The 18,255-nt window shown below is 47.5% G+C and overlaps 1 protein-coding gene across 2 annotated transcripts in view; it reads right to left on the bottom strand.

Moving 5' to 3' along the window:
- The window catches only part of TG (thyroglobulin), a 248,977-nt gene that overhangs the window by 149,991 nt on the left and 80,731 nt on the right, over window positions 1-18,255 (bottom strand). For both annotated transcript variants that reach the window (XM_072774560.1, XM_072774561.1), the window contains 7 exons: window positions 15,784-15,849; window positions 13,648-13,728; window positions 9,436-9,573; window positions 8,189-8,365; window positions 6,758-6,869; window positions 4,432-4,511; window positions 3,585-3,728 (listed from right to left, as the gene is read on the bottom strand). In XM_072774560.1, coding sequence (XP_072630661.1) covers window positions 3,585-3,728; window positions 4,432-4,511; window positions 6,758-6,869; window positions 8,189-8,365; window positions 9,436-9,573; window positions 13,648-13,728; window positions 15,784-15,849 — 798 coding nt within the window. The remainder of the gene's footprint in view (window positions 1-3,584; window positions 3,729-4,431; window positions 4,512-6,757; window positions 6,870-8,188; window positions 8,366-9,435; window positions 9,574-13,647; window positions 13,729-15,783; window positions 15,850-18,255) is intronic.

The following is an 18,255-nucleotide window of genomic DNA, read 5'->3' as shown; positions in this document are numbered from 1 at the left end:
CCGGGATCCCAGGAGGCTAAGCTCTGGTCTCTGCTCTGCAAACAGCCTGGTCCCGAGCTCATGGTGTGATGCTGTGTGGCTCTCTGAAGCTCTCTGAAGCTGGGAGGGCAGGACGGTGGTGCACCCTTCCCACCAGGGCCTGCTGCTTGTCCCCACACAGTGGCCACTGCTCCCTTCAGCCCGCTGGCCTTCACCTACATGCAGACTTCCCTGGAGCCACTTGGGCACAATCCTTTTCACGCTCCAGAAGCCCCTGTGGATCCTACCACAGGATCGTCAGCCACATCTCTCTGTAGCTCTCTGATTCCACGGGGAATAATTATCTCCTCATGAGGGGAGAGGAATAGAGAGCCAACTCCCAGGGGGGTGGGAAATTAATACAGGAGACAAAGTGCTCTAGAGTTGCTTGTGACAAATAGTAATTGCTCAAGAAATGTTCCATTTCTCTCATATCTGCCTCCCCGGCCCAGCTAAAGCCTCTGCAGACAGGGCCATCCACTTCCCAAGCTCCCATGGTGTTTGACATGTAGTAGGAACTCAGTGAGTATCACTTCCTTTCTCCTTTCTCAGGGGTAGTTCTTCGGAAATGGGACAGGTGTTATGCTTCTTGTCTCTGGCTCTCAGCCTGGAGCCCAATCAGAGGCCCGTGGTAAAGACTAAGTATAGATGTCAGCCCCCTAAATGGCCACGCCATGCATCTGAAGCTAGGGCAAGGTCTATTACGGAAATTCTTTGCAAGAATTTTTGCAGACAAATGCACGCTTCATGCACCAGAACTTATGGAGGTGGGAAGATCGGGGTCCTATGCTCCCTTCCAGGCTCGGGCAGGCAAATGACAGGTCTGAGAGCTCAGACCTCGTTCTTTCTGATTGACTGAGTCATTATGTTATGTGGCTGGGTGACTCAGACACAATTCCTGTGTCACCGTGGGCAAGTGGTTTGACCTCCCTGGAGTTCCCTTTCCTCATCTGACAGTGGTTGTGAGGATTAGATGAGATGATGCTTACAATGCTTTCTCCAGCCAGCCCCACAGGAAGAGCTGAATTAGCAACACCGGAGGCCCTGGGCATGGCCGATGCTCAGTCAGTGTCCGCTGAAAGAGAGCACTGCTGGGAATTCTTAATTCCCTGGCCTCTGGTTTCTGGACAGAACTCTGAGTCCCCAGCCTGACCCCACAAAACATATGTTTGGAAAAAGCTAGTGGTCTGTGCTGTCAGATGAAAAGACACAGAACAGATGGAATCGAGTGGGGAAAATGAGCACCTTGGGTTCTCTGCCTTTCCAACTCCTGCCATGATGCTGTAATGCTCTGGTCTGATTCCCATGATATTTCTGAACAAATGACTTATTTCTTAAGCTTCTTTTTACCCGACTCTCCCCTGAGCAAGATGAGGATGGAAACTGATATTTTTCAGTCTTTGGTGGGGTGAGGAGATGGGAAGACGGACAGGAGGAGAGATGGGCAGGGAGGTTCTGAAGGGGAAGACTTCTGTTTCGAAGCCCCCTCAAAACCCAGAGCTGGCCTTGGGTCTCCCGCAGGGGCCACTGTCCTCAGCGGGCACTCGCTTCTCTCCCATCCCTGCGAGTTAGTGAAAAGCCTATATGGAACATTCTTCTCTATATAGAAACCCAGTGAGGCTCTTTCATCCTACAACCCTGATGTTTTCCCTAAAATAAATCAAGATGTGAAAATAAAATGAAAAGCGTAACCCTGACCCTGAGTGAATTCAGATCAAGGATCAGTCGCAGGATGCTCAAGGTAGACATCAGCAGGAAAGATTCCATTCAGTCTGCTAATAATTAACTCCAAATAAATCTGCCCCAAAGCCAAGGAATGCCTTGGAGATTAGTAGGCACATGTACAAGATCCAAGGGCCAGATTCTGCCAAGGGGTCCCAGCCCCTCAAGCTGGAGATGGCTCTGGAACCAGAAGCCAAACCACTGACTGGTTTGGTCTGTTAGTTTATTAGTTTTATTTTATTTTTTTTCAATGTATTAGTTAATTGCTTATTAGTTAATTGAAGAGGGGAAAACCAGTCAAACAAAGCGTCTGGACATCTTCCCATCCAATCACTCCCGGGATACAGAAGACCCTCCAGGCAGCATGGAAAATGGAGGAGGGTGAAGTTTAGAGTCATGAGCTCTGGGCTTGCAACTTGACTCCAGCTGTGTGGCTTGACTTGAGTAGCTTCAACTTTCTATGCCTTCATCTCAAGATGGAGGAAATAATGCCAATTCCAACGGGCACCAGGAGTATTGAATTATACGCCCATGTAGAAGCCCCAGCATGAGCAGGGATACAGCACACGTGTGGACACTCTGCAGCCCCATGAGCAACACCAAGTTTCCTCTCCTTCCCTCCTTAAGGCAGCGTGTTGTGTTGGGTGATGTGAAGAATGCAGAGATCAAAGTTATGGATCTCTAAGATTCCTCCAAACCACACATTCCATGACTCTCATTTCCAGGTGCCCCAGCAGGGCCAGTATCTGTCCAATAATCAACTCTGAAAACTAAACAGGAAGCCACTAGTAGGAGAGATTGGAGATAACGAACCTTGGCGCAGTCTCTCCATTGAACACCTACTCAGAGGGGGTTTTCAATCTTTTTGTATCTGGGACATGTCTATGAATTTGCTTCTGGGACACAGGGTGAGGATGTCCAGTTTCCATGCAGCTGCCTCCTGTTCCCCAGGTGAATCCACACTCATGTACACCCGGAAGGTAGGAACCAAGAAGGCCAGAGTAAGTCTCACTCATTGTTTTACCCATGGGGATACTGAGGAAAGGGAAGACTTTTCCAAAGATAAACCTTCAGTAGATGGCAGAGTTGGGAAGACACTAATATCTTTTCATTTGAGTACAAGGGCTTCTCCATCACACCATGCATGTAGACCATTCATTCATTCATTCATTCACCAGTTTCAGACTGAGCTCCTAAAATGTGCTGGGATGTAATCAGCATATACATGTGAAGTGCCACCCTGGTGCAACAACTGCCTCAACCCTGAAATCCCAACTCCATGTATGTTGTCAAATATACACCAGTGTCCTCTTTTCTCACCCCAAGATGGCCATGAGTCTCCTTTGTCCTGATTAAGTGACAAGTTTCAAAAAAACAAGGGAACTTGGCAGAGGGCACATCTGTTGGTTTCCCCTGCCCAGCAACAGCACCTTAACTATACTTTGGGAACCCTCCTCTCCCCCAACACATCCAGTCTTTCTGGGACCATCACTCAACCCTCCCTACCCTCCCTCTGGCAGTGGGAGGACTCATAGCCCAAGCTGAGCCAAACTCTCTCCCTTGAATTTAAACCTTTACTATAGCCACCAAAACCCAATGATGGAGAAGTGTCCATCCATTCCTGCTGAATACATCCAAGAGACCTAGCAAGTCATCTTTCTTTTGAGTCTATTAGCAGACTTTTAAAAAATTTATTTCCTGCTTAAGTAGAACAGACTCAGTTTCTGTCCCTTGTACCCAATGAATCCCAGCTAATCTACTTCCCAGCCCAAGGATGTCATCCTAATGGTTGGGAAATGGTCAACTAAGGACACCCACACAGCTGTTTGGGACAGGTCACTCACCAGGCTTCTGGTACCATCCGAAGGGATAGGTTCGGACCTCAGTGTCAGGGGAGCCACAGTCCAGAATGCGCCAGGCTCCCGTGTTTTCTTCAGAGCATGTCTGAAGTCCCAAGCTGTTCAGAGTTAGGCATATCACCTCTCCTCCTGGAGCAAACAGTAACCAGGACCAGGAAAATGATCAAGACAGTCTACTGTATGTGAATGAGAAAAATTCGGCAAACTTATTCTCCAGTAGATATTTGGGGTACTCTACTTCATTCCAGGTGTGATCCTAGTCACTGATGGAAAAACCGGGTACTGCAATGAGCTCCTGGTCTAAGAGGACAGGGATGGAGGCAGCTAATCCTTATGGGGCACCCGTCACATGCCCAGGTCTGTGCTTGGGCTCTGTCTGCATCCTATCACTTGATTCTCATGAAATGCCAGGAGAGGGGTAGCATTTGTATTCCTATTTGCAGATAAGGGATGCCAAGGCTCTATGATGCAGTGGCTTTTTTAGGATCACACCCCTAGGAAGCGACTGAATCAACTTTTCAATTCAGGTCATATGGATAGATCCAAAGCTCATCCCACCAAACTGCCTGAGCTGGGTCTGGAGAGATAATACAAGAGTATGGAGGGAGGTGATTCTAGCCTGGCAGTAGTGCTGTGTAAAGGTGCCCATGCAGTGAGCCAGAAGCCATGTCCAGGTATCCCAATTATGAACCACCTCCCCTGTCCCCGCCCCTACTTCCCATCTGGGAACAAAGATGACACCTCCCCACCTAGCATGAGACCAGAGGTGTGAGCATGCTCTCCAGGCTGCCAGGAGCTGTGTGCAGGCAGCCAGAGTTATTATCACGACTACCTGTTAACTGGGAAACATTGAGAAAACCAAAGCCAGTGCAGCATGGGTCCGCATCACACAGCCGTTCACATTCGAAGAAGCTGGAGTAGGAAGAGAGAGGGAAGAGGGTTTGTGTGGGTGGCCCAGGACCTACCAAATTACAGTCATTCCTACATCTAGGGGCTCTCTTCTTCATGACTTCTAAAAGTAGGGATGCTTTGGCTAATACACATAAGTGAACTCCTAGCTTTGAGGTTCCTTCTGAAAACAGAATTCTACTCTTTTCTCCTTCATTCGTTGGCTCATTCATTCATCAAGCATTTATTCTGTGTCTGTTATGTACCCGTCTCTAAGCCATGCTCACCCAGTGTCCTGAATAAGCCAATCCGTTCGGATTGGGAGAGAGTCCAGCTTAGGGCTATGGGACTAGGAAGCGATGGTAGGAAAGGTGAAAAGGCATCTTCAGAAATGGGGGATTCTATGGGCTTATGGATTTACTGACCCAACTAGGTGTCCTATTGGAAATGACCTGCATTTGTCTCCCAACACAGCTTCCCTCCATGTCTGCTCTGCAATGTAGGATGATCACACTCCAAGAACAGGCTCCTATTTGCTAGGTCAGCACATCCAGGTCCCATCCCAGGACCTACTTTTCTTAATAATTCAGTGGCTGCTAGACCCCACCTTCAGCTTCTAGGACCTGTCCTAGAGAAACAGTGGCTCCAAGCCAATGCTACTTTTTTTTTTTTAAAGATTTTACTTATTTATTCATGAGAGACACAGAGGGAGGCAGAGACACAGACAGAGGGAGAAGCAGGCTCTCTCTAGGGAGCCTGATGTGGGACTCGATCCCAGGACTCTAGGATCATGACCTGAGCCAAAGACAGATGCTTAACCACTGAGCCACCTACGTGCCCCCAACCCAGTGCTCCTGGGCTCAGTTCTAGTATTTCTCACCCTAATCACGTGTCCCAGTTGTGATCACCCATTCTTGACTCCTGAGAGGTGGCTTGACTCCTCAGCTCCTTTTCAAGGTAGGGACCCTGCCTTCTTCTTGCCATTCTCCTGCTCTGTCTTAAGAGCCCCCAAACCCAAGTCACATCCTTGTGGATAAAGCCTCCAGGTCATGGGGAGTTTTTCCAATGCTGACTGCATCTCTGCCCTGATGCCTGTGGACCGTTTGTCCCACAGCTCCCTCTCCCAGAGTCCTGCCCCACCCAACTTGCCCACCCATCACTTTGTTCTTCTTCCATGGAAGCCCAATGCTGAGCTCCAGCCTGAATGAGGTGCTTTTCCATCGAACCACCCTTCTCTGAGTCCCCAGCACCAGGATCAAACTGATCCCTGGTTCTAACCATCCTTCTCTAACCCTGTCCCATCATCACAGGAGACACCCTACCAGATCTCAAGACAGTCTGCCCTGTAGCATCCTTTTAATTCCATTTTCCAAAAGCTGATCTTCAACACCAGCAACATGACATAGTTTCAAAAATCAACAACACTTCATAGACCAACAGATCATAGATCAATGATTCTCCAATTCTAAAGTAGAAAAGAATCACTGGGAGGAGAATCTTACTTGAAATTCAGTCTTGAGACCCACCCCAGGAAATGCTGACTCAGTAGGTCCAGGAAAGGACCCAGGAATGTGGTTTGTAAAAAGTCCTCTTGGGGGATGCCTGGGTGGTTCAGTGGTTGAGCATCTGCCTTCGGCTCAAGTCCTGATCCCAGGGTCCTGGGATGGAGTCCCGTATTAGGCTCCCAGGAGGGAGCCTGCTTCTCCCTCTGCCTATGTCTCTGCCTCTCTCTCTGTATCTCTCACGAATAAATAAATAAAATTTATTTTTTTAAAAAAAGTCCTCTTGGTGATCCTGATGCATGAGATCCATAAACTAAGCTGATGGAAATGTCACCCTCAATTAAAACAACTAAATAATAGCTAACTAAATATATCACAACATACTTTTAAAAATAAGAAGTATAACATATTCAAAGTCCTTATCATCTTGTGATCCTGTTAAAAGTTCCACTGCTTCTCCAGATTCTGCATACAGCACAGTGAGACTTTGCTCATCCGGTTCACTACAATACTTGGTAATTTTTGTTAATTGACAAGACTTGGGTCAGTGTTTCCCTTTTGTGTCAGCTGACTGGGCGTTCAGGGCTCGATTTTGTGTTGAACTTGGCCACAGTTTTTAGGTATGGTCACCTCCTCATTACCTTTTCACTCTTCACTTTGAGTTTTACAGGTTTTTCTGTGTGTGCTTTCAACTGATATTAAGTCACTGTCTTTATGAACATAGAAAACTCTTAATAATAAATACTTGAAGTGACAGATGTAGCTTACCCATTGGAAATGGATTTTTCCGACATGGGCATTTTGTTTCTAATGGAAATCCCCATCAATTTTTGGAATGGCAGGCGAGTATAAAAGTTCTTCACTTTATCTCTCAGTATAACTACACAGGGGGAGAAAGAAATTACATTATTTAGGAACAGATCTGTTGCATCCATGAAAATATGAGGGTGAGGGTATAGACACCAGGTCAAGAGCTTCCAATTAAAGATGGCGTATTCAACTCCCATGCTTATGCTCTGCTTTCATCCAGATCTCACAAAAATAACAGTAAGGAGATTATTGTAAAGGCTCACACCCACAGGCATAAAGAGAATAGAAGAGGGGATGGAGCAACAAAGTTGTGAAAGCCAGAAAGAACACAGAGGAATACAAAGTTCACTTTGTAGACCTAAGAAAACCCAGTCAGTGACTTTTCTGTGGGAAGAACAAGAAGAAATCCTATACACCTTCTGGAATTCCAAAAAGTTTAAGTGTTGGTATCACTGGGATGAAGGTGGGCTAAACCAGGATAGGCTGGAAATCTCTTTAAGAAGCAGTTAGGTCTCCAGATGGCTTCCTCTCTTTTGCACAGTAGACGAGTGTCCTCTCCCCACCATAGAAGAAGGTGGAAGGTTTATCCTCTGGAGAGGTCCAAAAAGAGAGTCTCTCTTGGGTGCATCAGGTGGAGTTCATGGTGGGAGTTTCACACTGAAACTAGGGGATTCCTTCAAGTTCATCCACATGGTGAAGGTTGAGACTCCCATCTTCCAACTTTATTTGGTATCCAAATGAATATCAGCCAGGCTCATAGCCCCAGGCCAGATATTACAAGATTCCTACATAGGGAAGGACCTAAAGATAATAACCAGAGGGATTTCCCAAAGGGTAGCCCAACTAGATTATCCTACAGGGAAACTTAAAAGTCAGTAAGCTCTCACCACATACTCTAAGCCTCCCAATCAGCTTCTGGGTCCCTCTCTTACATTTGAGTGCGAAACCAAGGGTTGCCAGATCTCTGAGAAAGACCTCCAGCACTGATAGAACAGTAAATGAAGCATGATAACATCTTGGAAGAAATGGAGACTGCATGGCGGAGGGGGGGGTGGGACTCCAAAAAAAGAAATGTCATTAATGTCCTCAGGGGAAAAAGCAACTTCTATCTTGTTAAAGCCACCGTTGGCATTTTCTGTGATATACAGCCAAATGGAATTTTAACTGATATGTGCATTAATGGTGGCTTTTTCTAAGGAGTGGGATTGCAGGACAGGATTGGTCTCTATAGTCAACATCCTGCATTTCTAAATGACTTCACATTACTGCAAGGAGCATGAGTAACTTCAATTTTAAAAGGAAGAATAAGTTAATTTGGATACTTCTAAAACCACAGAGCTAGTAGACCACTGGAAATGCAGTTTGTGCAGATGCCCACCAAGCACTCACCTTTCTTCCGGAACAGGGTCTCTGGCCTGTGGGGCAGGATCAGTCTGCACCCCTTGGGACTGGACTCCATTACATTGTCACACACCCGGGCTTCTGGGTAGAGGGCGCAGGTGAAATACAAGGGTGCACTGTCTGTTATCTCCACCAGCTGACAGAAAGAGGGCTCCTGGACACAGCCTGCAGGCAAAGAAGCAATGGGTTTTAGCCCTTGGGAGGTCTGCAGGAAAGGAACCTCTACAGGTCCCTCTACACTTGGTAGGGATTCCTCCTGGGAGGACAGAGGCCCAGGACAGTTGAGACTACCCAGTCTGGAAGGCCCAAGAAAAAACAATGAGGTTCTGCTAGCTGGGGAGGGGACTGTCCACCAAACAAGGAGTCCATGTGGCTCTGAATAAAAGCAGTCTAAGAAAGTGAAGAGTGCGGTGTAAACTCATAAATACAGGAGACGATAGGGCAGTATTCCATTGGATCTACGCAGACCATCTCAGAGGCAGTTGGGATCAGAGCCCACAGGACTATAAAAACTTTGAACTCTGTGAATGATCTCCCCTGCTCCCACTCCCATGTCAGAGTTTTCCACTGGAATATGGTAGCTCCCTCACAGGGAGGGGTCATAATTAATTCATCTTCTTCTGTTTTCTCATCCCCAAGGTCAAACCCAAGGCTTAGAACATAACGCATGATAGACATAGCACATGCCTGTTGGGTAAAAGGATGGATGGATGGATGGATGGATGGATGGATGGATGGATGGATGATGGGTAGATGGATGGATGGATGGATGATTGGTGGGTGGATGGATGGATGGATAGATGGATGATGGGTGGATGGATGGATGGGTGGATGATGGAGGGATGGATGGATGAATGGATGGATGGATGGATGGGTGGATGGATAAATGGATGGATGAATGAGTGGATAGATGGGTGGATAGATGAAATAAGGATGATGGATGAATAGAGGGATGGATGGATGGATGATGGGTGAGTGGATGATGAGTGGGTGGATGCATAGATAGATGGATGATAGGTTCTGGGAGTAGAGTAGAGATTATCTATACCATGAGCTTCTTGAAGATATGGGTTATATCCTGTCTTTCTTCTATATCATTGATTGTACTAACACTGAAGTGACCCCTGAGTTATGCCATCGAGTTTCATCATATCTATTTCTTGAGAGTTAAACCAGGTTTGTGTTGCCTGACCAGTGGATCTAGAAGAGGAAGGATGAGGTCTAAGGATACTTACGAGACAGGCACCACAGGTTTGCCTGCTGAGGTGAAAACAGGTGTTTGAAAAGCCAGTGCTGCTGGCTGGGCAGGGATTGGCTTCCATTGACAATGACCTGGTCAAGGTCCACAGGGGAGAAAAGCTCTGTTGTCAAATCTAAAAAAGAAGGAGAGAATCAATATCCTTCGCTTTAACTCTACAACAGGCCTCTCTCTGTCCCCACCCCTCTGTTTATGTGTGTCTCTCACTGTCTTTCTCTCTCACACACAAACACCACACACACACACACATACATGTTTTTTTTTAGGCTATGTGAAGCCAGAGGAGGTCTGGAGGCCATGGGCCTGGGAGTCTAGCCAGGCAGAAAGGATTCAGAAGTTTTCAGAAAGTCCTAAAAATTATAGAGTTGCAAAATCTTAGAATCTTAGTTTGGAAGAAACACTGAGAGCCATCTGGTTCAACTTTTCACCCAAGGCAGGAGTTTCCCCATAGTATTTCTGGTCGATGCCCCTGTACCCCTGCGTGATCTGTCTGGGTTGACCAGAGCACCCCACTCCACCATTCAGAAGTTGTGAAGTCAAATCTGTCACTTTGAACCACAGATGCTCCTATCTTTTGAAGCCACACAGAAATCCCGTCTCTTTCCCAAATGGCAGCCTTCATCTGTGAAGACAGCTTTCAGCTCTGCTCTGCCCCATCTGAAATCTCCAGCTTGACTGGTCTTTCTTTATATCTTCACATGCCATGACTGCTGGCTTAAGGCTCTTTCTGGTGCCCTGCTGCCCACAGGATGGAAGTCCAAGCTTTCTTCTTGGTCCAGGCTCTACCTATATTTTAAGCTTTATCTCCAGTCCTCAACTCACACTCCAGAAGCATTGCCATACTGCTTGCTGCCCCAGGACTGTTGTCCATGCTCTCCCCTCTTCCTCACCTATCTACTATCTAGTCCTCCTGAGCTTCAAGGCCAATGCTGTTCCCTCCTGCTCTGATGTTCTGTTGCTCTATAAAAAGGTTCTCCAGGGAGGAGGACCCCAATGTTCCAGGCCTGGGGGTGAGGAGCCTATTTATGCCCTTCATGAGAGCTCTGACTTTGCAGAGATGCTTACACTGGGGGCATGAAGCAATTCATGGAGTTGAGCTGGAGCCCGTTTACAATGTGTCTTAGCCCAGGGCTCTGGCATAAGGTGCATGACATGCCATATGGACTCCCATTTGCCTTGGGCTTGAGCATCCTCCCGGGAGCCCACTCTCCATGCTCCATGGAGCAGGTTCCTGAAGACTGACCTTTTTCACCAACAAAATCCACCACAAGAGATAAAGGCTTTACTAACATCTGCCAAGGCCAAAAGGCTAGCCTTGCCAGAGACCCCAAAGACCATGTTGCTGTCTTTCCTGGGGCAGAAAACAGACAATCCCTTACCATGCTCTGAACTGGGGAGGCCATTCTCAGGGACATCGGGGAGCTCAGGCCAGGTAAACAGGGCATGGTGGTGGCTCTGGGCCCAGCCACAGAGGAGCAGATCAAAGGGGTCTTTCCTGCAGGGATGTTATCTCCCTAAGCCCAGGAATTTAATCAGCTCAGAAAGGGAAAACTGAGCCAAGCTGGGTCTATTCACCCTGATTCTTTCCAAGGTCTTGGGCAGGGGGAAGGGGAGGTTCAGCTCCCCTGGTGGGGGTGGGGTGGGGGAGTGAGGGGACTCCACTTCTTGTGGGAGTCCTGTGATGGTTTTGTAGGTGTGGCCTGACACAGGGGATAATGATGGATTTTATAGACTATCTAGGATTGCTCCACCATCATTCACCTGTACCTTGCCACGAGGTAAGGTACAGGGGGGTGGGCAACCCAAACAATAGTGCCCCAAGAATGCCATTGCCAGCAGGAGTGCCAGCAGAAGCCAGGCTCCTGATGGCAAGGGCAATTCAACTCAGCTCAGAGGACGGTCGCCAGGTGGGAATCTGAAGCCAGTACGCCCAGAGCTTTTCCTCTGTTTTCCTCTAAAGAAACTTGAAATCTCATTTTATATAAAACCTCCCAATTTAAAAATATTGGGTCAGTTAAAAAAAAAAAAAAGAAGAAGAAGTCTGCTCTGCACATGAAACAAAATCCATCAGCCGGGGGCCACCAGGACTCAGCTCTGCAGCCCACACTGTGCCAAGGATTGGCTGTGTTCTAGAGGAATCTAGGCTTCAGAGGCACAGCGGCCCACAGCTTGAATCTGGAGCTGCTTAATTGGTCCTGAACAGCTCAATCAGGGGATACTGAGGCACATGAGGCCTCACATGTCTTACTGATAAAGTGGGAGCCATAACACCAGTCAGCAGAGTTGCCCTAACCTCTGGGACAAGATGCGTAGAAAACACCAAATGCAGAACCACCAGAAGGCTCAAGTAGGGAGCTCGCTCTCTTCTGGTCCCCTCCCTGGTGAGTGCTGAACTCACCCTTGTTCCAGCAGGAAAACCATAGCTGGCAGCAGATGAACTTGAACACCAGCCATGTGTTCGGGAGGTTCCCAAGGCAGAATGAATTTGCCAATTTGCTTGGGCATCAATCGGAAAGGTGAGGGCCTGGGTCATTGTGTAGAAGAAACCCAGCCATGTGCTTGTTTATGCGAGGCGCCCACTCACCCTCTCCCACACCCTGCTGGCAAAATTAAAGCTTCCACGGGAAGACCTCTGAAGGTGCTATGAGCATTGGACAGGAATATGTACCCTGACCCTAGTTTCCATGCCAGACCAGGACCTGCTGTCTGACAGGCAATACAGGAAAAAAGAGGACTGGGGACAGAACTTTACAGAAATCTGGTTGATGGGTATTAAGGAGGGCACTGGAGGTAATGAGCACTGGCCACTGCACAGTTGATGAATCACTGTGTTCTATCTCCAATACTAATAATACAGTATATATTAATTAAATCTAACTTAAATATATTTAAAAAAAAATAAGGCTTGCTATGAGCCAGGATGGGTGCTAGGATCATCATCATCACCGATACCACTGCCACCACCATGTAAGAACAGCCACCAGCTGTTGAGCACCTGCTCTGTGCCACTGCGATTTTCAGCATTACCTACTCTCTCAATTCCCACAACTGCCCTGGCTCCTGGGAACTTCTCTCTCTCTCTCTCTCATTTACTGAGGGAGAAACTGAGGCACAAGGAAGGTGACTCAGGATTGCACAGGCAGACAGAGGCAGAGCTGAGTTTTGAAGCCTGCTCTCCTGGCCTCAGAACCCATACTCTAAACCAGGGCACAACCCTCAGGTCCTGCAACTCTACGAATGCAGGATGAACTCATAACTGTCAAACTACTATGGATGAGCCCCACTTGGGGTGGTTTTTGTACCTTATCTCATTGGATCTGGAAAAAAGCCCTGGGAAGGAGAAGAAGCTATGGTTTGGGTGGCATCTGTTAAGTACTGGGCAATGTGCCAGGTGTTTTACCTGGTGTATCAACTATAACCGGATTAGTGAAGAGCAAGCTACATTCTACACATGATAAATCAAGGCTCTTAGCAGGTGAGCAAAGTACCCATGGCTGTGCAGGTAGCGTAAGTAGCCCAAAAAAGTGGCTCAACCCCTAATCTATCTGCTTTGCAATGTGGTGTTTCTCCCATGATGCCATGCTGCCTCCTCTGTGCTGGTAGACCGACCTACTTCCCCTCTCCCTTTCCCTGTCTACCCTTCCTTTCCCTTCTCTTCTCGACTTCCTCATCCTCCTTCCTCTTCCTCTCCCTCTCTCCTCCCTGCTCCCACCCTGAGTTTTCACTCCACCTGAGAAATAACAATTGCAGATGCTAAGGATAGAGTGTCTCTGCACATACTTTCTGCCCCTGTTAATGTATGGCTTTAGATCTTCCACTGCATTAAATGACTCTTTCTCAAGAAATCTGTCTCCCCACACAATTCCAGAATCTGTACATTCTGTTTGCACTCACTGCCCGCAGTTGGATGAAGCTTGGTCTTTAAGAGTCTTTCGTTGCTATGGTTGTTTGCTTTTCCAGGGGCAGTGATGATTCTGCAATGATTTCACTTTCCTTTCAGTGCCCAATGCCCCCCTGAGGAGCTGCCTGTATTTGTGAAATGAATAACTGGTTGAAGAGCTAGAGAATAGTCCCTAGCTATGGAGTGCAGTGATGCTAACAGGCTCATTCACTGATCAAAAGCCTGGTGTCACCATCTTGTCTCCACAGCCAGACACCCAGGCATATAAAAGGGTTTGGGGACTGGTACCTGTTTCTGTTGGAGATGCTGGCCTTGGTTCCATGTCTCTCCTACATCCCATAGACTCAGACCGAGATCCCATGTCAGACTCTGAGAGGGCAAAAAAAATAAAAGGATTGTTAATCTTACATTGGGATGGAAAAAAGGAGATATTCTTCTTGTCAACAAAATGACAATGTGGGAAATCCTCACGGTCCACCGCCAGGTGTCCGAGACAGGGTCTGGGCCGAATCCAGTGGCAGAGGCCTGTACTCTTTGGCCTTTTGTGGAACATCAGCCAACCTCTCAATACCAGAATCATTATTGTCCTTGATACTGAAATGATTCATTGCAAAGGTGATGAAACGTACCCATAAATATTGGTTTTTAGAACACCCTGTGAAAAAGGAGTAAGATTCTCATTTTACTCCAGAGAAAACAGAAATGCATAGAGATGAAATAGTCTATCCCAGAATATGCAGGAGGAAAGTTGATGAACTAGAATTTGAAAAAAAAAATTTAAAAATCTCCATGCTGGGAATTTGTCTCCATGAGAGCAGAGTGAGCCTATGGGGAGAAGCGGGTATCAGACAAGCCTTTGGGGGCTTCTGCTCCATGCGGCACATGTCTGTGGAAGAAGCTCTTCCTTAATTCTTCACCAGCCAGCAGCTTATTTATCAGAAATTTTGGGGGTGCCTGGGGCTCAATCAGTTAAGCATCTGCCTTTGGCTCAGGTCATGATCCCAGGGTCCTGGGATTGAGTCTTGCATCAGCCTCTCTGCTCATCGGGAAGTCTACTTCTCCCTCTCCCTCTGCCCCTCCTCCACTCATGCACTCTCTCTCTCTCTCTCTCTCTCTCATAAATAAACTCTTTATTTTAAAAAAGAAATTTTTGATAACTAGGAAGCACTAAACTTGGAGCCAGAGTCTGGGCCCTCTGGTCCCCCACAGGGACCTCTGGGGGCATTTCACCAAACCTCTCCACACCTTATCTTGTCTGCAAAATGACTAAAATGTATCCCCTCAATACCATCCCTCAGTATAGCCTCCTTATAGGGACAGCTAAATGCAAAAAAGAGGTGTATCATCTAGTGAAATCATTAGAATGAGCAAATGGTGGGCATTCTCTGTTTCTTTCTCTCCTGTCCCTCCTGTCCCTCCATCCAGCCTCTCCAGCCCCAGTTTGAGTCAGCCACCCCATGCACCCGGCACAGCTCCCAGCACTGCATATGTGACCCCTGGGCCCACGCCCATGCAGCTCTGGGAGGCAAGCACTCATTCCTGTGCTGCCCATGAGGAGACGGGGCTTGGAGGGTGTGAATGGTGTGCGCAAGGCCATGAGGAGGTGACTCAACCAGAAATCATACACAGTGACTCTGCCCCACACTCTATGCTCCTTCCCATGAGGTCACAAAAACAGGTCACCAGGGTCACCAATCATGTCTCTACAGGGACCCGATATGAGTGAGGGAGGCATCCCGGGAAGAGGAGGGACGTGATGTGGGGCGGGATCTGTCCTCCTCCTCCCACTGGCCCCATGGCCTGTATGGATCTGCTGCTCAGGCTGCCTCCTGAGGCTGGAGCCTCCTACAGGTGAAGGCCATGCCTCACTCGACTCTTTTATCCCATGTCATTCAGACTCATCCCAAATACTTTGCCCTGCCCCAGCTCTGAGTAGGCACTTGGTCAATGCTCAGGAGATTCGGAGGAGGACAAAAGCAGCAGGGAGATCCAAGTGTGGGTTTATCTGCAGCCCCAGCGTGCTCCATGCACCTGCAATAGCACTACCTCCAAGCCGGGCTCATGTGTCCCTTGGCCATGAGACCAGCCCCCTGTGGCTGAGAGCCCTGAAGAAATGCCTCCCTGGTCTGCAGCAGCCTGGGAGCGCCCACCCCAGAGCAAGGGCAGCGAACTTGATCTCACAGGAAGCCCTGCTCCCTTCCCCCATCCTTCCTGGGACTTCGACACTTGTCATGTTTCTTCTGGGGCTTGGTGTCTTATCTGATGAGGGTCAGGCCCATCTATGCCACACAGAGCACTCACTTGGAAAGCAAATCTCTACGATTGTTTCTTTCTGGGAAGCAAAGTGCCCTGTGAACGGGAGGTGGGGCCCAACCGTCTGGTGTAATCAGCATCCTCGCTCCCCCCCTCCGCCCCACATCTCACCTTTCCAGAGATAAACCCGCTGGAAGCTGGTAACGGTGCCCGAAGTTCCTTCCAGGGCTACCGGAACTGCAAGGAGAGATAATTATTTTTACGAGCTTGAATGGGCTTGTTCTCAAAGGGACCTGCTTTGGCCACACTGACCCACCTCTCCCACAGGGGCCGCTCCTGGCCTGAGAACCCCATTTCCTATCAAGGTGCACCCCCACACAGAGAGCGTCGTGGAGCTGTCCTCCAGATCCCCGGTACAAAACCAGAGCTGGTCAGACCCCAGGTGTCTTGTGCAGGGCAACAAAGAGATTTTCTTATGACACAGAACCAGTGAAGGTAATGGGGATTGGCTGAAAGAGAACCAAGCCCATAGAGACTCCAGTACTGTGTCAATTGTCCATGTCATGGATGCCCTCTGAGAATCTCACCACATAGGCAAGCAGGGATCATATTTGGGAGGGTGGGAATACTGTGAACTGTCTTCTGTGGCCCTAGACATTTGATATTCACTCTATGATGGGCAGCTGCCATTATTTGATTCATTATTAGTATTATTCAGTGTTCCTTTCTGCTGAGCTACATCCCCCTGGAATCATCCAGATGAGACTGGCTTTGCACACCATTCCTTGATGGTCAAATTTGCCTCTCTTGGGGCATCTGGGTGGCTCAGCGATTGAGTGTCTGCCTTCGGCTCAGAGCGTGATCCCAGGGTCCTGGGATCCAGTCCCGCATCAGGCTCCCCACAGGGAGCCTGCTTCTCTCTCTGCCTATGTCTCTGCCTCTCTCTGTGTTTCTTTCATGAATAAATAAATAAAATCTTAAAATAAATTTCTAGTATACAGTTCTTTGAAACTTTACCCAATGTGAAAATTCAAGTATCCATTGCCACAAGCAGGATACGGAACTGTTTCATCCCTCCACAGAAACTCTGTGGGAGCCTGCTTCTCCCTCTGCCTATGTCTCTGCTTCTCTCTCTGTATCTCTCATGAATAAATAAAATCTGAAAAAAAAAAGCCTTCCTCTCTTGCCTCTGCTCAGCCCTAAGATCCTGCCTGTCCCCCTGAGCTATGAAAGGCTGAGGAAAGAGTTCAGAAGACACAGGTTCTGGAGGCAAACATTCCGCTAATGGCAGGAAACGCCTGGCACCCAACCTGAGACCTCAAGAAGTGATGACATGTTGCTCATTATCATCAAGAACCATATATTATTATAGTCAATTGTTATTAAGAGTCATTGCCACTTGCCCAACACTATGATGAGCACCTTCCAGATATTGCTTTACTTCAACCTCACAGATAAGTATTCTTGTCCCTAAATACCAGGTGAAGATCAAAATCCAGAGAAGTCAATGCCAGAATTCAAATCCCACCTGCTTGGCTCTATACCCCATGTTCTCAATCACAATTCTGTCCATCCAAAATGGCAAACATCTGCAGATGTGCTTCTGTTTAGAGAGGTGTTCAAGGAGGTTTAAAGAGGTTTAAAGAGTGAACGATTTGGAAAACTCAGCTATTAAAGTCATGAGCCCCTGCCCCTCCCAAGATGGCCATGCTCTATGCTAGGGGTGGGGGTGGGAGCCAACAATGTTGAGTTGTGCTTCCATTTGGTTTTGCTTCTAAAATGGGAATACAGAATAATTCTAGAACATCTCACACTGCCCAATATTGTGATTACACATTTCCCTAAAAGACCTACTCATAATTCTCTCATCACCCACTTCAGAGGGTGGATGTCACTTATAAAAATGAGGGGAAATTAAAACCTATGATATCTGGGAGATCTAGACTTGGATCTCTGACAGTTTGAAACTCAGTCTACACACTCCTGAGGAGCCCATCGTATACTCCTCCAACACCAACACCGAGCAGGGCCATCTGCTCAATCTGCTCTGCTCTGCCATCTTTCTTGACCACATTTTCTTGTGACAAAGGGCAGGCGAGGGGACTTTGGGCCTTGTCTCAAAAGTAATTAGAGAATTTGTTTCTTAAATCTTTTAACACCCAAATTTATGTGGTATACTGACTATGCCACACTATGTGGGATGGATAAATGGATAGATGATAGATAGATAGATAGATAGATAGATAGATAGATAGATAGATAGATATAGATACTTTTGGTAACATAGGTGTAAGTAAAATAAAGTAAAATTTTCAAAATAGTTTAAGCTTTGCATTAGTATTCTTATTTATCCTGTAAAAGGAGGAAAAAATGACATCTTATCTCTACAGTGCTTTATTGCTCTCAAATAGAAGACTAAAATGAAGGACCACTTTACAAAGTAGTTTACCATGAGATACTACTGAGCATTTTGATCATGGGCCCTCAATGAGCCTTCATCCACATCCCCATCGCTATCCCTTCCGAAGAGCAACAATCCCTCAAGGATTTCTCCACCACTCAGTAGTCCTCATTCCTGACTTGGGTGAGTGGGTGAGCCTCTCACACATTGTCTAGAACATCTTGAGGTGGTGTGTCCTGATT

This window comes from Canis lupus, chromosome 14 (genome assembly GCF_048164855.1).
Source record: "Canis lupus baileyi chromosome 14, mCanLup2.hap1, whole genome shotgun sequence".
NCBI classification, from domain to species: domain Eukaryota; kingdom Metazoa; phylum Chordata; class Mammalia; order Carnivora; family Canidae; genus Canis; species Canis lupus.
Note: the sequence above shows the minus strand (reverse complement) of the source record. Positions and strands in the feature narration are given on the sequence as shown.